The sequence below is a fragment of the Caretta caretta genome, chromosome 8, assembly GCF_965140235.1.
Source record: "Caretta caretta isolate rCarCar2 chromosome 8, rCarCar1.hap1, whole genome shotgun sequence".
In the NCBI taxonomy this organism is placed as follows: domain Eukaryota; kingdom Metazoa; phylum Chordata; order Testudines; family Cheloniidae; genus Caretta; species Caretta caretta.
Window position 1 is genome coordinate 90,547,265 of NC_134213.1, and position 24,351 is coordinate 90,571,615.

Below are 24,351 nucleotides of genomic sequence, written 5' to 3' on the forward strand. Positions count from 1 at the left end.
AACTATTCCTTTATCAGTAAACATTCACACTTTTTTGAAGGTTGCAAGTGAGACAATTCTCTAGGACAGTGGTTTTCAACCAGTGGTTTACAGACCTCTGGGGGTCCACAGATTATGTGTCGGATTTCCAAAGGGGAAATCTGCACCTCTATTTGACATTTTTTAGGGGTCAGCAAATGAAAAAAAGTTGAAAAACCACTGCTGTAGGAAGCTGGTAACGTAACCAATTTACCTCTATGCTACACCCCATTCTCTCCTCCCTCTCAAACCCAAAGTCAGGAATAAACAAGGAAAAAGACTTATCTGACTTGTCTGATCATGTCCATTTCCCTTCATAATGCAGAATGAGAGTCCACCAAGTCAATGACAAGTCGGTGATTACAAATATAAGAATTGCCATTCTGGGTCACCCCAGTATCCCGTTTCCAACAATGACCAGTACCAGAGCTTCAGGGGAAATGTACAGAACAGGGCAGTTTGAGTGATCCACCCCATCTTCCCCGATGGGCTTCTGGCAGCCAGAGGTGTAGGGTCACCCCAAGCATGGGGTTGCATCCTTGCCAATCTTGGCTAATAACCATTGATGGATCTATCCTCCATAAACTTATCTAGTTCTATTCTGAACCCATTTATACTTCTGTCCATCACAACATACCATGGCAATGAGTTCCAAAGGCTAATTGTGCATTGTGTGAAAAAGTACTTCCTCATGTTTGTATTAAAACTGCTGCCGATTAATTTCATCAGGTGATCCCTAGTTTTTGTATTGTAAATAATACTTCTCTATTCACTTTTTCCACACCAATCATGATTTTATAGCCCTCTATCGTATCCCCCCTTAGTCGTCTCTTTTCTAAGCTGAACAGCCCTAATCTTTGTAGTCTCTCCTCATATGGAAGCCATTTCATACCCTTGATCATCTTTGTTGCCCTTCTTTGAACTTTTTCCAGTTCTATTATATCCTTTTTGAGATGGGACAATCAGAACTGGAGAGTGTAGTCAAGGTGTGGGCACAGCACATCCTGATATTAAACAGAAATTATATTTGAGCTTAAATGAATGTGTGGGAGGAGGTTGGGGGAGAAATAAAGGATGTGCAGGCACAATCTAAAAATGGATCCCTAATCACAATTTTGTCTTAAATTCCTACATGATGGTGGTTTATAATTAATATATGATGGCACCAGCACCCCCTAAGCATGTTAGTTTTATTGTGGTAAGTCATTTATACTTATTCCTGCTAACTTAGTCCTTCAAAAAAGGTTAATTACACATCAAAGCACCAGCCTGTGAGTATTACATATTAGGCATCAGTAGAGTGCTGATTCTGGTATGTATATGCTCACGACTGAACCTTCAGCTTCTGAAAAGCTAGCGTGAAGTAATGTTTTCTTCACTGGACCAAGGAGTAAAATTGTATTTTTTCATGCTTTTAGCCTCAGTCAATAAGCATATAATGGTTTCCGATACATTTTAGCTGTTAAATAAATTTAAAACACGTGATATCCCAAAATGCACAGAGCGACAGCAGTGTATAAATTCTATAGTCACCATGACATGGGTGAGATGAGATTTGAGGTGGTGGAAAGAATTGCAAACTACTGAGGCAAATTCAAGGGACAACTCAGAAAGAGCAAAGATATTGCAGGTAAAATAAAAGAATTTGTAATTGAAATTAGATTCCTCATTGGCAACAAGACGACACAAACTGAAGAAAAGCTAAAATTACATATATATTTAAGAGGGGATCAAGGAGTGATAGCGCATACCCGTATATCTAAGCTTAGATGAGGAAAGTTTCTGTAGTCACTGATTAGAGACAAAACAAAACATCTGGAAAAGTACAGACTGGGAAAAGACAGCATGGATTAATAAGAAATCATGACTACATCTGATAAGATCCCCACAGTGACAATAAAACACAGGAGTAAAGCAGTAGACACTTCACTGAGATTTCAAGAAAGTTTTTAATGTTATGCTGTACAGATAACTAGCAAGGTTTATAAAATGTACTGAAAATCCAAATTTAAAACAAGGTCTTTGTAACAGGTTAGTGCTCACTGGGTACAACTTGGGTAAGACTAGGCACATGGCAACATGGCAGAGAACTTTGTTACATCCACTTTTCACGCATACTTTACATCACCAGGTGTAAAGATGTCACACAGTATACATCTGCTGTATTGACTCCCTGAGAAGGGAGACTGGAGCATCTGCGTGCGTGTCAGGATTGAGGCCCTGCATCTGCATCTGTCCATTCATCACGCAGTCAATGAGCACAGTTGGGCGACAGCAGAACAACCTGATTGGCTAAGGCAGTCAGGTGGCTTGCTCTTCAGCAAAGCAGCGGCACAGGATCAGGGCTACTCAATGCACACACCTGTGAATTCTCTGCCTCCCTATGCTCATCTCATCCCAACCCCTGCTCCTGCCTAGATGTGCCCTGCACCCAATCACACTCCAGTCCTGCCTTTGCTGTCTCCAGATAATCTGGTTCTACCCTTCAGCTTTGATGCCTGGTGCTGACTCGGTCTCAAACCTTGCCTCTGGCATTTGGACTCTGACCACTAGGCCTGACAATGAGACAAAGTACCTTAGACATGGACAAATGAAAACTTTAACACTAGGTAAAAAAAGACCAGTATTCAGACACTAACTCAAGAAAGGGAATGGGGCAGGGAAGATGCCACCAAGCAGGAACTTGAAGTTCAATTTTAATATTAGCCAATGGTTAAGAAAATCAAGTATACACTGAGATGTATAGAGAGATGATTAGATCACAAATCCCATGAGATTATAACAGTGTTAAAACAGCTGGCACTCCTTCATCTGGAGAATTGTGCACCGTTTGGCCATTTTACAATAATCATCTTGAAGACAGCAAAGTTTAAAGACAGAAGAATAAAGGGTCTTGAGTATAGGGGGAAGCTAAATTCATTAGAAGAGGGTTGATAGTACAGGGTAATGATTGAGGTGCATGCAGCTCACCAACTACTGAATGGAAAGGAAATGCTCCTTCACTAAGCTGTTGAAGAGTCTTCAGCTATCCCTAAATGCCTCATTGTCAGGAGACTGGGTCACAGGTGGCCAAGAGGGTTTTTAAGTGGCTGAGGAGCCCAATTCTTGCCCTGCAGATTTTCCCACAGAGTGACAGGGTCAGGAACATAAAAAAAGATACAGAATAATTTTTTCTAAGTAGGTAATTAGTATATGAAACAGACAAAGTGGCAGTAATAGAAAGTGCATAAAGAATGCTAGACGGGAGGGTGACACACTACAGGATACAAACACTGGCTGAGAAGGTCGAGGGGTCAGTATGAGCTGCAGGCTCTTCTGTAATGTGATGAATGTACCCAATCTGTATAACTGTCTATGAGTGTATTTGAAAGTTTTATAATTAAATGTGTACCTGGCTAAAGAGAATAATCATGCACGGTCATTGTAGGAGGTCTGATGGGATTCACAGACGTCAATGAGAAACTGAATTCTAGCAACATGCTACTGTTCGCATATGTTAAGGCTGCCTCCAACGTACACTACCCCATTTTACTGAAGAACAGCATTTTAAGCCCTTCCTACACTCTTAAGGCCTGAATTCCTCTCTTTTCCTGAATGTACAACCACATTCTTCCTCTATTTCAGATTCACAGCCTTTCAGCAACTGAAACATACCGGTGTCATAGAATCATAGGACTGGAAGGGACCTTGAGAGGTCATCTAGTCCAGTCTCCTGCATACATGGCAGGACTAAGTATTATCTAGACCATTCCTGACAGGTGTTTGTCTAGCTTGCTCTTAAAAATTTCCAATGATGGAGATTCCACAACCTCCCGAGGCAATTTATTCTAGTGCTTAAGCATTCTGACAGGGAGTTTTTCCTAATGTCCAACCTAAACCGCCCTTGCTGCAATTGAAGCACATTGCTAATTTACATGACAAATGTGTGGGTCTATCACGTAGCACCACACTGGCGATTCAGCCCTTAACTACTGCACACTGAAGCAGGAAGGTGTTTGCTGCATTGTGCTAAGTTTTAACCAGGTCAGCGGATTTCCCTCTGTGTTTTAGCCAGTGAGGTGGCCTGTAAGTAACACTACACATACTTCAGTTACAGTGAAGCCACCCATATATACAAACACATACACACAATCTATTTCATGCAATATAGCCAAGATTCCAAATTGGTTTGGAAGCAGCAAACTGAAGGGGTGTAGGCACAGTACTCACCAGGCTAGGTCTCTGGTAGGGTAGCTCTCAAGTTAGGCCATGTCTACACTTGCACACTTCCCTGGCTACTTTTCCATGTACTGCTAGCCCATGTATTTTGTGCCTGCACCAAGTGTCCACGTACGCTGTGCTGGGGCACAAGTATAGACTGGGTACAGGCATATTCCCACATACACATTGCTCCTTTTCAGGACCTGACGATAGCACCACCATTTCAGGGACAGTGTCCCAGAATCCTCTGCATCACTGGAGACACTCTGGGAACTGCCTTGCTGTGTGTTGCTGGTACTGTATGCCACCTTCACACATTTTGCAATGGCAGCTCCCAGTTCTCCCTCCCCTCTGCCAAACCGCATTGGAAGACATCAAGCAAGTCCAGAATTATGTCATTCTGCTACTGCTCGTGGGACAAATGTTCATGTGGTCCAGTACTGGCTGCTGGATGGAATGGGTCCAGAAATATTTGAGATGCCAAAAACGCCTGACCAAGGGGCTGAATGATAATCCACTGCAGTCCCACAGAACAGATATCTTCAATGCTGGGATTGCAATAGTATGCCCATAGGTGGACCGCTGTTTCTGGTCCTGAAGAACCAGCACAGTGTGGTGGGACCACATTATCTTGGAGTCCTGGGATGATGACCAGTAGCTGCATAACTTCCAAATGAGAAAAAACAGACCTTCACGGAGCTGTGCAAGCAGCCTGCACCAACGCTCCAGTGCAAGCCCACTCATTCTTGGAAATGCATACCACTCCAGAAGCAGGTAGTGACTGCCCCTCGGAAGCTGGCAACACCTGACAGCTACCGGTCAGTTCCAAACCATTTTGGGGCTGGGAAGTCAACTGTTGGGATGGTGGATGTGCAGGCTGGCTATATTGTCCATACTGTAATCTATCCACAGGTGGTTACCATAACTGAAGTCCCTGAATTATAGTGGGATTTCTGAGGATGGGTGGGAGGGCAGTTCTGAACCATGCAGGGGGCAATCCCAGTACTTTGCCCCCTGAAGGGAGCCGGTGAATATGTGAACCAAAAATGTTACTGTGCATTTCTTCTCCAAGGCTCAGTGGGCCTCGGGTTAGTTCATGAACACCAGTGCTGGACACCCGTGAAAGGTCCATGATGCCAGGAGCTCAGGATTGTATTGAGGGGGGAAAAGGAACTTCATTGCCCAGAAACTATGTGGTTATATGCAGTGTTTCTGTGCCAAAAGTTATTTTGGGAGACCCCACATACCCAGTCCTAACATGGCTCATGCAGCTGTATCCCAACATCACCAACCTAAGAAAAAGGGACTTGAACTACCGACTGAGTAGCTGCAGAATTGTGTTGGAGTGCACCTTTGGGCATCTGCAAGCTCATTGGCGAAGCCTGCAGATGCACGTGAATGCCATTGTAGCCAGCACAGTTCACATTATCATGGCATGCCATGGCTTGCATAACACGTGCGATGCTAAAGGGGAATACTTCCAGAGCAAGTGGGCACAGGACAGATCTGGTTTTCAAAATCTATAGTCAGCTGGATCCCTCCCTCATGCACACTGCTCCTGGTTCCTGGAAAATCATGATGCTGTTTGCTCACACATTGTGGATCAGTGTGCAGCCAGAGTGTGACGCGATGGTGCTGCTGGAAAAACCCAATCAAACATTGCTACATAATTGTGTTGTGATAAACCTCAGTGGGTTTTGATCCCCTGCAGACGACGTTAATGTACTAACTGAAAGCAGGTAATTGGGCGGGGGGCCTGCACGGTTAACACCTTTGGTGGTGGTTTTGTGCCATGGAGAGTATATATGTACTTTCATGCCATCATTGAACAATGGTTTTTGTTATAGGGTAACAGCTCTGTTTCAGGGTGCTTTATGGGGAGCAATGAAGCATTGTTAAAGTTATTTAAAAACAGTTCTGCAAGGTTTGCAGAGGGGCTTCACACATTCCTTCCTCTCAGTGTTTTCTGATACCGCTGCTCATAGCTGTTAGGGGGCTTATTCCTTCACCCACTTACTTCTCTGGTCCTTCTCGCATGAACAGAGAGCAACAATACCCGAAGTCCAAAGGTGCAAACAATTCGATGTTTATTGGGGTGAACTTCCAGCAAGCATGATTCCAGTTTCCTTCCTTAGTATCCTCCTTCCCAGCTCTGACACCACAGAGCCTTACACCTGTGTCCCTGTTCCCATTCCTACCCTTAGCCAAACATGATTCCAACTTCCTTACTCCCATTCCCTGTTCCCATTTCCCCCTTTAGCAAAACATGATTCCAATTTTCTTACCCCCATTCCCATCTCTCACACCCACATGCCCACCCCCAGTCACTTTCTCATTGACTACAGATTATATAGTAAAACTTGAGTTCTGCTTAGCTATACCTTAACCAATCATTTTCCTGAAATTTAACTAACCAATCCTAACATATTGTAACATGATTATGTAACCAATTATATCCCACCACCTCAATTAGTTTACACCCAGCAAAATTAATTATACAGCAGACAGGAACAATCACAGAACCAGACAGAGATTATACAGACGAACAACAGCAAAGTGGGAACTATAATGACAAAACAATACAGAAGTGAGGATTTCACATCCCAGCTATTGATAAGTGAGTTCTTGCCAGACAGGATGCTATCAAACTAAGTTTCCTTTTACATTTTCTAGGCACTTCCCTTTCTCTGGAGGTGATAGGAATACAATCCTGTCCTGATAGTGCCTAACAGCCCAATAGCACCTTATTTAAGGTGCCACAAGTACTCCTTTTCTTTTTACCTTATTTCAATGTGACTAGTTTGGAATGTGAGGATGTGACTGTTCGCTTCCCAGCTTATGGCTGCCTCTGCTGCTTAGCCAAAGGCCTGAGCCTAAGCACAGGGCCACAAACTGTCACAGTAAGAGAAGGCCCTTACACTGGCAGACAGTGGTTTTGATTCTCTCTTTCTTTTATACCTCTATCACTAGCCAAGTGATAAGAATACACCTAAATTCTTAGAGTATAGGCCTTTACAGACAGGCCTGAATATCTATATCCTAACAATAGCGCTTATCCTAGAATCACAGAACTGTAGGACTCAAAGCAACCTCAACAGGTCATCTAGTCTAGCCCCCTGCACTGAGGCAGGACTCAGAGTTATCTATACACCCTTGGCAGGTGTTTGTCTAACCTGTTCTTTAAAACCTCCAATGACGGAGATCCCACAACCTGCAAAGGTAATTTGCTCTATTGCTTAACTACTGTTACAATTAGGACATTTTCTTAATGTCTAACTTAAATCTCCCTTGCTGCAATTTAAGCCCATTACTTCTTATCCTGTCCTCAGTGATTAAGGAGAACAGTTTATCACCCTCTTCCTTATAACCACCTTTTACATACTTATGTAGACTTATGTCCCGCCACAGGCTTTTCTTCTCCAGACGAAACATACCCATTTTTTTCAATCTTTCTTCATAAGTCATGTTTTCCGGACATTGAATCATTTTTGTTGCTCTTCTCTGGACTTTCTCCAATTTTTCCACATCTTTCCTGAAGCATGATCCTGAGATTTGGACATAAGACTCCAGCTGAGGCCATATCAGTGCTGAGCACAGTGGAAGAACTACTTCTTGCTTACAACACTCCGGCTAATACTTCCCAGAATGATGGGTGGTTGATTTTGTTTGTTTGTTTTTTGTCACTGTTTTTTTGCAACAGTATTACATTGCTAACTCATTTAGTTTGTGATCCACTATAAACCCCAGATCCTTTGCCGCCATACTGCTCCCTAGGCAGTAATTTCCCATTTTTTATTTGCGCAATTGATTACTGTACTTTGCATTTGTCCTTATTGAATTTCATCCTATTTATTTCAGACCATTTCTCCAGTTTGTTAAGGTCTTTTGAATTCTAATCCTGTCCTCCAAAGTGCTTGCATCCCCTCCCAGCTTGGTATCAACTGCAAATTTTATAAGTGTACACTCTATGCCAGGGGTGGCCAAACTGTGGCTCACAAGCCACATGCAGCTCTTTTACCATTAAAGTGCCTACCAGACTGAGTGGGGGGTGCTTGGGACCTCCGCCTTGCAGTGGGCTGGTAGGGTAGGAGCTTCTGTCCAGAGGGGAGGAAGGTCTCAGGCCTTCAGCCCTACAGACGCACCTGCCAGGACTCAGGACTTCAGCAGGAGTGGGGCTGAAGCCCTGAGCCTTGGCTCCTGGCAGACGTGCTCTGGCTCTCAAACTTCTGAAGATTGTTGTATGTGGCTTGGAAGGCCAGTGAGCTTGGCCATGTGTACTCTATGCCAAAATCCAAATAATTTATGAAAATACTGAACAGAATGAGACCAAGACATATCCCTGCAGGGACAAATCCCAACTCAATATGCCCTTCCAGCTTGATTATGAACCATTTATAACTACTCTAAGTATGCTTTCCCAATCAGGTGCACACCACCTTACACTAGGTTAGTCTAAGCTATATTTCTCTAGTTTGTTTATGAGAAGGTAATGTGAGACAGTATCAAAAGCCTTATTAAAGTTGAGATATATCACATCTACTGCTTCCCCTCTATCTACAAGGCTTATTACCAGGGCTTAAATTCTCACAGATTATTTCCAGAAGCTGCCCATGCTTCCCCCCATTCAGGGCTTGGGGCTTCAGCTTCGTGGGGGGTGTGCCAGGTTTGGGGCTTCAACCCTGGAAAATATTTACCGGAGCTCTACTCCAGACAGCTCTGGCTGAATTTAAGTTCTGCTTCTTACATTGTCAAAGAAGGATATTAGGTTGGTTTGACATGATCTGTTCTTGACAAATCCATGTTGACCTTATTTTCTTCTAGGTGCTTACAAATTTGATTGCCTAATTATTTGTTCCATGATGTTTCCGGGTACCAAAATTAAGCTGGCTGGTGTATAATTCCCTGGGTTGTCCTCATTTCCCTTTTTATAAATAGGTATTATATATGCCCTTTTCTAGTCCTGTGGGATCTCTCCTGAGTAGATCCCAAAGACATTTCTTTACAAAGGAGGTCAGTGTCATTATTCCCATTTTACAGATGGGGAAACTAACTATATGGTGTCATGACCCACAGGTCTCAAATCTGGTTTGTGGGAGCAGCCATGCTCCAACCCTCCACCTGGCAGCCTAGAAGATCTCTCAGGACCTGGTCTCAAACCGTGGTCTTGAACCCAGTATCATTAGTCTCTTGGGAATAAGCCTCAGGCATCACACCACACCAATTCATGGCCTGATGGGGGAGGAATAGGTGCAGATCATTGTGCAGGGGGACAAACAGGGATGTCTCCTGCATGGGCTTGGGGGCCACACTCAGGCTGGGTGACAAAGACTGGATTGGGCTCCTCATTCCCTTCTTTAATGCTTGGGGAGCGGGGGGGGTTCCCCTGAGAGGTGCCAGCGGAAGATGTGCTGGGTGTCCAGCATGCTCTTCCCCGGCAGCAATGGTCAGATTCACTGCCTCAGCAGCAGTAGCCTGGGTGGCTGGGGGAGGAAGAGGAGTAGCAGGAGCAGGAGGTGCTGGCTATTCTGGAGAGGAGCAGAGGCCATGGCATCGAGCAGGCAGGCCCAGAGTGGTATGAGTTGTACCAGTGACTGCATGTGTGCATGGTCCCATTCCATCTGGGCATACTCTGCTCCGTGAATCAGTTCATCAGTGCCTCCTCCTGCTTAAGAGCCCAATTCTCCCTTGCCCTAAGGAATTCAAACTGCTCCTGACTCCTGCTGTCAACGCCAATCCACAAGTCCCCCAGAGTCCTCCTCCATCTGCTATCTCTACTGCTGCCCTCCCAGCAGAATGGTTTCCCTATTAGAGGGGGAATGTCCTGGTAAGTCAAAGAGAAAGCTAGCATTATATTTCATTTCTCCTTTGGAGAAACCTAAGCAATTCCATCACATAACATAACAGTGCTGCCGAAGGCTACAATATTGATGCCTTTTAGCATCCCAGGAATGCAACTGCTACAGTCTCCTTCCTTCAGACTATTTTTGCAGCCCGTGTCGAAAGAGCTGAGGGCAAAGTGGTAAAATACCAGCAGTACTGTTAATAAAATGTTCCATGGTTTACAGTGCATCATGGGAATGGTTGAGGAGGAGTTTGGTTCCTTTCAGGGATTACATTACTGGTTACCTATTTCTTCTTTAAAGGCTGGCCATCATTTGGAGATCATAGCAGTGTTCATGGAATGGAATGAAGAAGTGACTTTCCAGTGTGGTGGAGGTACCTCTGCCAGAGCGATGTTTCTGCTAATGCTCACCCCTCTACATATTGCTGAATGGAGGGGTTGAGTGAGCTATGAAGGTAGTCCAGGCCCATTTGCCCTGCCCTTAAAATTGAAGGGACAGCTTGAATTTTTGCCACACTAAATTTGCTGAATTATGTGAGAGCACTAGGAGGGAATTTAAGAGGAAACTGATCGTATTCTAAACGAGCAGACAGAGTTCCCATGGAAAAGGGCCAGAGAAAAACTTCCACCTAACCCTTTGTCTTGCCAGAAAGTCCAACCCAAGTCCAGCACACCACTTTGAACAGGACAGGAAAGCAGTCAAACCTCAAGTGTATTTTCTTCCCAGAACTTTTGCATTAACCCTGCAAGCAAGTCACCTCTCCGCTACTAAGAGACTAGACCTTGTGTTTGTGCAAGTGCTGGAGGGATGCTTCACCTACGCTCACACTCCACAGCTTCTGCAGGGTGGCTCAGCACAGGGAGAGGATAGACACCAGGGAGGGAGTGGGAATGGTAATAACCATTTGAAATGGTCATAGTGGGATTGGACTGCTCTGATGTTCCTTGGACAACTATATGTTTCCCTTTCCCTTCCAGGACCTAGACAGCCCCATATACAAGCAAGCAAAAACCCTGCTTCATGCAGCTCCTATACAGAAGGGGAAAGAAACGGTCGTGGGGTGTTTACACAACCATCAGTGTCATGAAACTGTTCTTTCCTTACTGGGGGCCTTTCAGAACCCATCCCCATCCTCCCTCCACTTTCCTTGGACAGCACTGCCAGAGTGCCGGCCAAGAACTGCACAGACACAGGGGCACAGGACTGCTCCTTAGGAATCTATTATAGCTTCCATTGAGTGCTTTACTGGGCTTCATGGGATTCTGAGCAAGTCGTTGGTCCTCTCCTGGAGTGATCGTTGAGTCCTTCACTCTCCACTACAAGAGCCACGGGTGCTTCATATGCAATGGGCTGGAGTCTAGTGAATCCTGTCTCCTCCAGCCTTCATGAAAGGCCCTGTTAGAGGATTATGTTCCTGCTGATCCAAGCGAAACTGTGGAGGACGGTGTACTCCGAGCACACACTGATCAAAACCCACGTGTGTTCCAGAGACCAGAGGCAGCTCTTGGAACATGATCCGTGGTCACCTGTCCTGAGCCATAGAGTTCATGGGAGAACTGATCTGAAGTGCTCAGCACAGGTTGCTATACCCTGGCAATGGAAAGTGGGGGGCGGGTCAAGTCTGAGTCCTTTATGCCTTTGGGTAAGGGTAAGCAGTATGTAAAGGGATTAATGCACTGTGGGAATAGCCCTGGAGGACTATCGATACCCATGACCTGGCACACACCCACTGGCCATTTCGGCACTGCACTACAGGGCTAATATGGGGCCATGCCACAACAGAGGCATGTACCTACTCAATCCCTCATACATGTAGCTTTCGTTCTGTGTGCTATCATTCAGCAACATGCTTCAAGATTTCGGATATGGGCAACAGGGAGGTTATGACACATCAAGGCACGTGTAATGGTGTAAAGTCACAAGTGCAGGTGTAGCCTTCCAGGACGTGTGCCAAGCTTATCTACTCTTCCACACACTTCACACCTTTTACAGTTCCTATTTTTAGAACCTTTCCCCATACACACACTTCCAAAAAGGGAGATTCACCTATCTCTCATTTTCAAAAAAGAGGCATTTCTTTATGTCCTGTGTGAATTATAGAGTCACAGAAATGCAGGGCTGTAAGGACTTCTGGAGGTCACCCAGTCCATCCCCCCCACACTGAGGTGGGATTAGACTATCCCTGACAAATGTTAGTTTAAAAAAACCAAAGTCAGGGATCACCCAGCCTCCAGGAATGCTGATCACTCAAATGAGGCAGTATTAATAAGCAACTTGCAAACCCATCCCTAGCATTTACATCAATTTAAATATTTTGTCCAAATACTGATTTTACTAAACTTGTAACTTCCAGGAAATAAGCTGTCATCATGTTTTGGCTACAACTTTTATCTGGAGTTCTGTACACATCAGGCAGAAACTGCCTCCGGACTTCATATATGTCCCAAATGGTTTCAATGACTGCAAAGGCAAGTTCCTGGACAGTCTACTTTTACAAATAATGTAGCTCCTTTTGAAAAGTTGTTGGGCCTTATTCTCTCCTGTAGGGGCATGAGTGACTTTGCCTGAAAGGGAGAATAGGCTGCCTCACAGGGGTGTTGTGCAGATAAATGCATTAAAAGATTGCAAGGCACTTAGATATTAAGGTAATGGGGGCTATGTAAGTAACTAAAATAGAGCTCTTGAATATAGTAACACATGATTCTGTGCATAAGAAGTTGAAGTATTGGCCATGGTGGCCACGTATAAATTGAAAGGTGCAGAGCATTGTTGCAGGTTCTTGCCATGCAGGACAATGCATTGTAATAGAGACTATCAGAGAAATCTTCAATACTTGCAGGAATGAGCTTTGTTTATTATGCAGTCACTGCTAATGTACAGAAAGGCTACGTCCACTCCTAGACAGTACGTCCTAGTGGCTAGTGCAATGGACTGGGAGTCAGGTTCTAGTGCTGGCATTGCTAGTGATCTACTAGATGACCTTTAGCAAGTCACTTTCCCTTCTCTGTGCCTCAGTATCCCCACCTGTAAAATGGGGATAATGATACTGACCTCCTTTGTAAGGCACTTGGAAATCTACCAATGAAAAGTGCTACATGTGAATATTCTAGCAATTAAATTTAGCAAATGTAATTTTTCTTCAGTTTCTTTCAATTTCAAGTCATCATCCCCCGCCAGCTCATGTAAACATACAGCATTATAAATTTCATGGATAATCCTTACATTTGTATACTAATTTATAAAAGCAACACAAAATGACCATAAGTAATTTTTTTTTCTGAGTAAAGCCTTAAGGTTTTATAATCAGACTGCCTTCATATAAACTTCATGACATTTTTGAGAACTCTAGGAAATATTACTGCTGTTTCTTCAGAACTTTACAAGTTTTCCTCGTTATCTAAACAATATTCTTTCACAACAACAAGCAGATATTTTAAGGGAGAAGTACAAAATAGCCCAGTGTTACAAGTACCCTGAGCAAAACATCTGCATTGTGAGCAATTCCCCTCTCCCCCACACCCATTGGTCAATCAAGTTTATTTATACCGCATGAAAGATTTTCCTTGTTTGTGAAATTTACATTATGATGAGAAAAATGTGCTGGTAGTCAAAGTGATTAAATGCTGAAACTTGTTGAAGCCATGAAACTTGTTTTTAAAGTTTACACTAAAACTAAAACAGAAAAAACAGTATATAAAGCTACTGCCACATCACATGCAAGAAGAATCAGGCCATGCTATTCAGTGTTCAAAACAAAGAGGCTTATGAAATGGAACCTTCTCTTTTAAAAATGCAGAGCACAGAACAAAGCAGACATTGTCTGAGAGATACTCTATCTCATTGCCAGTGATATGGAGATGTCTCTCTCCTGACTCAGTCAGGAGTAAGCACCAACACACAAGGTTTTGATTGGTGGGTATGCAAATTTAAAGCAGTTAAAGAAATCCTGATTTTACACTTTCAATGGATTTTAGATAATTTTCAGATTATGAATAATTTAAGAACTGTACAAGACTAATGTGAACAGCAATTTCATTAGTTTTATTGTGTTCTTACTGTTACTCATTTTCTTTCAATATTCAGCTTGTTAGTGCGAGAGAGCATTACTATATGTCACAGAGGAAGCAAGAAGCTCATTTTACTCCTCCATTGCCTATTCCTCATTCTCTAACCACCTTCAGCCATCCATAAACTCTTCGCCATATTCCATATCAGATAGTTTTATATTTTAGGTCTCTTTCCACTTTTGCTCAAATCTTCCATTGCTAATTTTGCCATTTTTGTCCTTGTTCTAAGTTCAGTCCACTCTAACGCTGTGTACACACTACCTCTTACGTCAGTATAAATTATGTCACTCACGGATGTGAATACGCCACTCTCCTGAGCGACATAAGTTACACCGACCTAAGCGCTGGTGTGGACAGCGCTATGTCGGCAGGAGAGCTTCTCCCGCCGACAAAGCTACTGCCGCTTGTGGGAGCTAGAGTAATGAAGTCGATGAGTGAGCTCTCTCCCATCGGTTTACAGCTCTGCACTAGCAGCGCTATGGTGGCACAGCTGCATCTGTTCAGCTGTGCGGCTGTAAGCTCTGTAGTGTAGCCATAGCCTAAGATTCCTCTCTGGAGGTTGGTCGTTCAGATTATTCTCGAACAAAGATAAGCAGTGAATCTATTATAATGACATAGGGAAGTCTTGTAGTGGTGGCAGTCTGGGACTATTTTCTGCTCAAAGTATGCAGCCCTTGTACATATACAAATACATTATGATACAGTTTTTAGTTACAGGATCACAGAAATTTCTCACTAAAGCATGCACTGTCTGGGTACCCCTAGGAGCGGTGAAAGGCTGGCGCATGCTCAGTGAAAATGGAATCTTTTAGCAGCAGCAACTCTCTACTGAGCATGTACAAACTAAGATATTTTTCCAAAGACTTATAAATTGGCCAAATTTGGGCAGATTTTTACAGGGACAGCAAAAGGCACATCCCTGATACAAAGACCTACCATATTTCAAGTCCCTGCTCCAAAGCATGGGGGTGGTAGAGCTGGTCAAAGAAAAGGGCTCAAGATATATTTTTTTTAAAAATATGGGCAAAACAATGTTTTCTTCCCTAGCCTTTTTCTTGGCAATAACTGCACCATTTTGCCTTAAATTTTCTTGAAAAAATTCAGATACCCAGCATGGAAATTTCAGCTAAAATGATTAAAGTTTGGCAAAGTTATATGCAACTGAAAACAGGGTCTTATAATGGAAAATGTTGGTCAATCTTAATAACCACTGATACCAGCCCTATCTGGAATATAGTGATTGAGAACAAAAACGATGAGCTAAATCCATGAATCCTACCAGTAAGCGTGAAGCATTACTGTGGGTCATTTATACCTTCGCATTCCTACTTAATCAAAACAAAAAGTAAAATCAACACCAGGTATCGGCAACCTTTGGCACGCGGCCCATCAGGGAAATCTGCTGGCAGGCCGGGATGGTTTGTTTACATGCAGCATCTGCAGGTTCAGCTCATCGCAGCTTCCACTGGCCGCAGTTTGCCATTCCAGGTCAGTGGGGGCTGCGGGAAGCGGCGTGGGCCGAGGGATGTGCTAGCTGCCACTTATTTTTATCTTATTTGTTAAATAAAACAAAATTCCCTACCTTGTGTTACCAACATCTTAAATTATTCAAACAGGAACTTTCTCCATTTCACTCAGCTTGGACAATGGAGACAGACCAGTCAGGTAGTCTCTTCTTTTCATGTGCTAACATGATGTTGTGGGGGCTTGGGCCAAACACATTTACATGTTACAGAATCAATGGAAGGGGATGTTCAGATCAAAACATGACTTATTTTAATTAAAATCTCCCATTCTAGTCATATTCCATTTTATAATTTTTATTATGTGTGTGTATATACACACACACACCCCACCCCATCTCTATTTGCCTGAAAGTGCTTTTTTCCCCCCAGATATGCCAGAATATGGGTTTAGTAACTTAATCCTTCAAAAAAATTTAAGGTATTCTTTCATTATATCTGCATAAGTATCTGGGAAGTTAGAATACAGCCTAAAGGTTTGGTTATTTTTATTGCAAGGAGTTATTTATAGGATTGCAAGCCTATGTTTAGGCCTACTTTCAATCTTTAAGTACCATCCAAAAAAGGTTTAGGGTTTTTTTTGTTTTGCTTTTTAACTAGAGGTCCATATTCTGAGCTGGGATAAGTTAGCACAACTGCACTGACTTTACTACACCAGCTGAGGTTCTGATCCAGAATTCCCAATGTTATGCCTTCACCATCATCCTTCACCACCCTCAGTTCCCTGATTACTCTATAATATATCTACATCTACACTTTCCTATGCTTCTAGAGTAATGAAGCTACCTTAAACTTAATGTTGTCAAAATGTGGATCTTAAACAACGTTTTCCTCACAGAACAGAAATAACATACAGTGCCTACCTGGAATAAAAGGAATATATTTTGTACATCTGTCTATATTTCACATGGTCCGTCTCTGGGCACTCCTCCTACTTCTATGCACAAACAAGTCCCTTTAATCTTACATGACTTGAGAAGACAATATATTATACCTGGCAAACCTAAAACACCAGTGCGATGGGCTGGATCACAGAAACCCCCTTGGGGATGCCAACTGATGTGCCAAAATTACTTCTGCCCCTGCTTTCCCTGCCCTGGCAGCTTGGGACTTCAGTGCCCTGCCTGGTTTGAGTCCGATCCACTAGCCTGCTGCAAACCCAGACCCACGTCTGAACCATGTCCCCTAACAGCTGCAGGCTTAACTGAAAGCAGCTTCAGAAGTGTTCCTGTCTTTAACACGCAGATGCTCAACTCCCAGTGGGGTCCAAACCCCAAATAAATCCGTTTTACCCTGTGTAAAGCTTATTCAGGGTAAACTCAAATTGTTCGCCCTCTATAACACTGATAGAGATGCACAGCTGTTTCCCCCTCCCCCCCCCAGGTATTAATACATACCGTGGGTTAATTAATAAGTAAAAATGATTTTATTAAATCCTACTTTCTGTATTTAAGTGGTTCCAAGTAGTAACAGACAGAACAAAGTGAATTACCAAGCAAAATAAAATAGAACACGCAAGTCTACGTCTAATACAGTAAGAAAACTGAATACAGACAAAAACCTCACCCTTAGAGGAATTCCAGTAAGCTTCCTTTTACAGACTAGTCTCCTTCTAGCTGGGTCCAGCAATCACTCACACCCCCCGCAGTTACTGTCCTTTGTTCCAGTTTCTTTCAGGTATCCTTGGGGGTGGAGAGGCTCTCTCTTTATCCAGCTCAAGACAAAATGGAGGGGTCTCCCAAGGGTTTAAATAAACTCTCTCTTGTGAGTGGAGACCCCCCCGCTTTCCCCTGTGTAGAATCCCAGCTACAATATGGAGTTTTGGAGTCACATGGGCCAGTCACATGTCCATGCATGACTCAGAACTTACAGATAGCAGCCATGGTTCACATGCTACCTTGAACATCCTCAAGTAGACTTTTTATGTGGATTGAAGCATTCCAAGATCCATTGTTCATTAAGTGCTTCTTGATTGGGCACTTAATTTGCACATTCCTTTCTCAAGAAACTGACCAAATGCTTTACTAAGGCTACTTAAAAATCAAGCAAGTACACAGCCAATATTCATAACTTCAAATACAAAAATGATACATGCATACAAATAGGATTAATAGATTCAGTAGATCATAGCCTTTACAGAGATATGTTACATGGTATATGTAGCATAAAACATATTCCAGTTATGTCATATATACATTCATAAGTATATTTCCATAAAGCTTTATGGGGTGCACCGTTACAACCAAAACAAGTGAAAGCCAGAGTTTGATCAAACCCAAACCCATCTATGTCATGAAGTGTTGGTAGTTACATTGGAAACATATAGTCTATCCCAAGTTATGCCCCAATTTCCGGCACTATTTTCTCCTCTGGGTTTTCCTTGTATAACTGGCACTTTATTAATGTACTATTGACACAGTGAAGAGCATTCTTAAATGTAACACTAAGAAACACTATCAGCAACATAACAGCATCAAAACTATGGGTCCAGTTCACTTCACGGCTAGAGGAGCCCAGACTCCAGCACCCTAGTGCACCAGGAGTGCAGGTGGTACAGGCTACTGCTAATACCTGCTCTCCTGAGTGCCCAGGCCCAGCGAGTACAGCCCCTAAGTGGGTATAGCTTGCCTAAGAGGGATCCAGAGTAGGTCAACTAGAAAATGTGCTCATTGAGCCTCCATCAATGAGACTCCTATGGAGCTCCAGACAGATTTTAAAGCTGCCTTTCCCCATTGGAACACCTGCAGGAGAGCAGCAACGATTTCTCCTCAGCCACTGGTGTAAGTCTGGCTTAATAGGAGGGCTTGCTATTTGACTCTGGAAACTTCTTTCAAATGTACTGATACAGCAAAGAGGTGAAGGGCCAAATTCCCAGCTGTTACTCCAGTTTTACCAAATGGTTCTTTGGTGGAGCTCCACTAGTGCAGAAGAGACGTGATGCAGTGAAGTATCAGGTCCCCAGTCTTTCAGTACACCCAAAGACATGCGGGACAGAGGTGCAGTAACAACTGCCTCAACCAAACATGCCAAGTCATTGCATTCTTGGCATCTTGTATTCTGAACAGTCCAAAGATGCCAGACAACTTAAAGCTACACCGAGGGATCACTTTGCTTACCACCCAAATACAGCCAACTCCGTGACAGAAATATGGCAACTGTTCCAGAACAGCATACCAACACTAACACTAAACATAATTTAAGATGGGAAGTGAAGAATATTGTATCCTGTTGAAAAGCCAGGGGAAAATCGTGTGGGTAGAAAGTAAATGAGTTATAATTTGGCCAGAAGACTCCATCATGGATTATATATTGTGTGTTCTGAATATACAATATGTAATCCATATTAAAAAAAAATCAGGAATCACTTTCTCTCATCCAAAAAAAAGCACAGCACAATTTTCCTTAACAGCATGATAAGGCATTGGTTTAGAGAGAAAAGTACTACCCACTGAATCAACATCACTTCTTGCAGCATTTAGGTGTTTGGGATCGACTACACTGGCCCGTACACTGGCTTGTTCTGACACTAACCATCTTGTGACACTGCACCACATCACAACTGGTAGTTTTATACAAATTACCAAGAAAAGAGATTATCTTGACACTTTTGCTGTGTGCTCCCTTTCATAGGATAGCTCAGTGGTTTGAGCATTGGCCTGCTAAACCCAGGGTTGTAAGTTCAATCCTTGAGGGGGCCATTTAGGGATCTGGGGCAAAAATTGGGGATTGGTCCTGCTTTGAGCAGGGGGTTGGACTAAATGACCTCCTGAGGTCCCTTCCACCCCTGATATTCTATGATTAACCAGTTTTACTAGGTTAGGTTTACTGTTTTTGTCTTGTAGGACTATCTAATTTCACCCACCTACCCATCCAAATTTGTACAGCTTTAAAAACAAATTATGTCCTTACATTCATGAGCAACTCCCCAGTGGAAGTCGATGGGAACCACATGCACACCTGTGAAGTCCTTTCAGCTCTTAAAACGTGTTTTATTCTGCCGATTAGCTAAATTATATATGTATGTATTTACTGTAGACTACAACTGATAAAATCTCTTATTTGTCAGCATAAAAAGTTTAATTGGGAAGACCAGGTGGAAGAAATGGACATCAAGTTTTAAGTAGAATATCACAGTTGATCCAGTATTCCTGATCTTGTTGAGAATACTCCATTAATCCAAAAATGGTCTCATTTTTAGCAGATACAAATCACTATCAAGAATCTCATGAGCCAATTTCAATAGCATATAAACAGAATATTCTTGTTGCACTGTCTGGATACACTGTTGCTTGCATCAAATGGATATTATTAATCATGCTAATTACAGCAGTGCTCATGGGCCAAGCAAGAATGGGGTCCTAATATGCTAGGTGCTGTACAGAGTAGTAGATGACCCTTGCCCTGAAGCACTTACAATCCAACTAGACAAGACAGACACAAGGTGGGGGAAGAGGCATAACACACAAGCAGAGTGAACAATGTGATGGCACCAAACTGCATGTTCTATGATTTGTTGGGAGGGATGGGGGTTTAGGTCAGTGGGGATCATCTAAAGGGGGAGGAAGGAAGAATGAGAGGGGAACAGGACAGATGAGAAGAGGACAAGAGAGGCAGGTGTGGAATAAAGCTGTGGTGAAGAGACTGTAGGAGAGGAAGAGGGTTGGAGCACTCAACAAATCAATCAGCACAGGGCAGAGAAAGTCCAGTGAAACCTGTAAAAAGTCCTCTGAATGTCCAAAAGATGGAGTGTCTGGCTGGTTCCTCTCTGCAGTTTTTCCCCCAAGACCCCTTTGTGGTGTAGAGCATGGGGAGAGGTGGGCAAACAGACCTGCCCAAGAGGGCTGGGCAAAGTAACAACAGCAAAAGATTCTCCCAGTGAGAACTGCTGACTGAGCGGAAGGAAGTGCAAAAGGCTAATCAGATTTCTCAACCATTAAAATAGAATACAACACAAGTGTAATGCCGAAGTGTTGGAGAAGTCCTGGAAATAGCCCTTCATCATTCAATGTATTTTGAGCATGCACACTCTAGAAGTTCATAATAGGAGTTATACAGTTAACCACACAGGGATTCCTGATATTTACCAGTAGAACTTTTGATATGGCTGAAAATTGCATGAATACCTTTATATAGAAAAATACTATGTAACCACCATGAACACTTGTTTTTACTGAGAGAGGAAGTGGTGAAAATTGAACAAATAGCAGAGCAATTGCAAGAACACTCAAGTAACATACAAGCTAACATTAAGCAAAGGTCACCATCTGACATTTACTATACACTAAAACGAAAAGGAGTACTTGTGGCACCTTAGAAACTAACAAGTTTATTTGAGCATAAGCTTTCGTAAGCTACAGCTCCCATGCATCCGATGAAGTGAGCTGTAGCTCATGAAAGCTTATGCTCAAATAAACTTGTTAGTCTCTAAGGTGCCACAAGTACTCCTTTTCTTTTTGCAAATACAGACTAACACGGCTGCTGTTCTGAAACCTTACTATACACTATTTGCCAGACCTGGCTAGATATAAATATTATCATCTGCCACACTTAGTTCCTCTATTTCCATTATTCTAATCAACTCCAAGACCAATACAATATATATTAAAAAAAGAAAAGGAGTACTTGTGGCACCTTAGAGACTAACCAATTTATTTGAGCATGATGAAGTGAGCTGTAACTCACGAAAGCTCATGCTCAAATAAATTGGTTAGTCTCTAAGGTGCCACAAGTACTCCTTTTCTTTTTGCGAATACAGACTAACGTGGCTGTTACTCTGAAATATATATTAAGTAGACCATAGCCTCCAAGTGTCTCGATGGGTGCCTATATGAGAACCTAGACAGCTAGAACTTAGCAACCTACTGTGAATAAGCATCAGCTGACATACTGAGTCTAGCAAGCAAGTCTAGCACCGACATCACGCTATTAACTTAAAGTAGATTTCTAAGTTCTCTCAGAGCGAGAGGCGGTTGGTTATAAACTAGAAAGACATGATTCATTTGCAAAAACCCTACATAACCTGAACTTTCCCCATATGTTCACAAACGTAACTATTTCTCTGTATGGTACTTCTTATGCCATGAATTCTTTTCCGCAAGGAAGAAATTTTAACAAATTATTTTTGTTACTTGTAGTGTCAGACTTAGTTTGACAGGTGTGCCTTGGGACTGAACTTCCCATCCAAGGAATAAAGTATTCAAGGAGACTGTGGCAGTGCAAACTTCCCTAGATCATCCTCTAAGAGTGTGTAGACATCAAATTGGACCCCTAGAGCTCAAAAGGGTACTTCTATGACTACTCAATATACGTTTCCATTCTAAAGTCCTCTGAAAAGACTCTGGGTAGTAATTGTGATGTGACCACATGGCCCACTAGGAACTGGACTGAACCCAATTCATTTTGCAAACACTAAAAGGCCATCAGATAACTATGTTCAAATCACTAGTGACTGAGGCAAATTTGAATATGTGACCTAGAGGTGAAGGGCTCTATATCCTATTACCAATCACATGGGCCATCTGGTCCCTCCACTGCAAGATTTCACACACACACACACACACACACACACACACACACACACACAGTGTTCGTACAGCATGCATCAAAATTTATCCGATTTAATTCTGAGTTGTTTTTAGAACAAAATGATTCCCCAATGACTTCAAAAGAAATCAATATACTATATTCAGGATTTCTCCCCCTTTTATTTATTCCCATTTACAATGGTTTCACAACAGCTTTTCTTCTCTTTGGGGGAAATGACAAAGAAATCAGTTGCAATCATAGTCATTTGCTTTTAATTTTACACTATCAAGAAGTGTTTCTGATTTCCAGCTCTCCTGAAATTGCATTGAATCTATGAATGACCTGACCACCACCCAAAGCACCTAGGTTGTTACTGCTCTTATGAAAGCTCTTAGGCCGGACAAAGGACTTCTGTTGTCACTTACCATACAGGCTCATGATCATGGTGCCTTATAAAGGTAACTCCACCATTGTTTAGTTAATCGATGCTTACAACACTGCATGAGCATCTTCAGGATAGTTGTTTCCTATTCAGTATATCTAGCTGCACAACAGCACAATGCATTTCTCATTTAGATAATGAACTCCCTTCTGCTCTCCTAAACATGCTCATTTCGAAAGATTTACCATGCCTGGGAAATGCACAGACTGCATTCTGATGAAGGTACATTTTCAAAAACGTCCTGGCATAAGAAGTGTCAGCAACCCCACCTCCCCAGGAACAATACATCAGCCCCCCTCGTCCATTAGCAGGGCAGAGCAGCGGCACCTGGGCTGTGTTGATTCATTGGCTAGTAATGAAGAGCTCTTTAAATTTGCAAGACCCTGCCATCTCAGGTGTCCTCTCCCTAGACACCGGTGAGGATCACATCCAGTGCAGCCGGACCCCCGTCCCTGCCAGCGCCTGGCTGGGCCAGCTCAGTCAGCCCCAGCGGGGAGCAGGAAGGTGGGCCTGTACTACGGTCCCCGTCCCCGGTCAGCCCTGGGGGCGGGACGCGGGAGACGAGAGGCCCCTTACCTGAGCTGTCCATGGTGCTGCTGCCGCCGTCCAGATGCTGCGGCTGCGGCTGCTGTCGGGCCGGGCTCCGGGCTGCGGCCAGCACGGCCGGGATCACCCCTTGCTTGCTGCCGCCGGCTCTCTCTTTGCTGCCCCCGCTGAAGTCACCGTTGCTCTCCACCAGCTGCAAAGATTCGTACCCGTCATTGCTGGGCTTTTTGCGGTAGCTCCCGAGCAGGCTCATGGGCGAGTCGGCGGCGGGGAGGCTCCGCGGGCAGGGGCGGGAAACCGCGCGCGCGCCCTCGCCTTCCCCGGGGTGCGGTGGGGGGGGGAGCGGGGCCCCAGCGGGGCGCTGTGTGCTGGGCGTGGGCCGCCGGCTCGGCTCCGCTCCCCCGGCTGGGCACAGGGACTCCACCGGCGCGGCCTCGGCACAGCGCTCCCCGGCGGCCGCCACAGCCCAGCGCTGGGTCCTCGCAGGCTCGGCTCCCCTGGCCGGGAGCCAGCTCCTGTCTGGAGCCCCGGCTCGGGCGCAATCCAGCTCCAGGGGGCGTCTGGCGCGGGCCGCGCCCTGCCTCTCGCGGCCTGGGCTGCGCCGCTCCGACAGAGAGGGGCGGGGCACGCGTGGCAGCGGCCCCCGCCCGGCCGGGCAGGGGAGGGGAGGGGAGGGGAGGGAGTGGGCCGCTCCGCGGAGGGTGAAAAGGCCCAATGGCGGCCTGGCTCAGGCTGAGGCTAACAAAGCCTCTTAAGCGCCCACCCCCTTTTTAAAGGGTTTGACGGGGGTGATTTCAGTCTTAGGCCAGAGGCCTCACTGCCTCTGTTTGAAAATTCTGTCTCACCTGTGTGTAACCCCGCCCCCCCCATATATTATGTTATCTACACACGGACACCCTATATTATCTACATACGCACCCTATGTCTTATCTACTCATGTCTTCTCCGCTCTTTATTCTGAACCCAGTTTTCTCTTAGGCGTCAAGGAGTTTAAAAAGAAAAAAAAATCGAGAAAGTCTCTCTGATTTGGAGCCATAATTCACCTAACCTAACCATACCATGGACTGTAAAACCGCAGACAAACTGCTGTCACTGGTACTGCTGAGACACTTGGACCAAACCCCCTCAAACAAATTACACCGGACAATTCTGTCAATGCCACCTTTCTCGCCGTAGGGCTGAGACTA

General features: G+C 44.0%; 1 protein-coding gene across 3 annotated transcripts in view; it reads right to left on the minus strand.

Annotated features, from left to right (window-relative positions):
* DNAJC6 (DnaJ heat shock protein family (Hsp40) member C6) overlaps positions 1–24,351 on the minus strand; it is a 90,844-nt gene that overhangs the window by 45,016 nt on the left and 21,477 nt on the right. Inside the window, exon 2 of one of the 3 annotated variants that reach the window (XM_048861567.2) lies at positions 23,195–23,357. The exons of 1 other annotated variant lie outside the window; for it this stretch is intronic. In XM_048861567.2, the coding sequence (XP_048717524.1) occupies positions 23,195–23,207 (13 nt within the window). In that variant the 5' untranslated portion in view covers positions 23,208–23,357. Of the gene's footprint in view, positions 1–23,194; positions 23,712–24,351 lie in introns of those variants that run through there. One more of the 3 variants, XM_048861565.2, reaches the window with a different exon arrangement.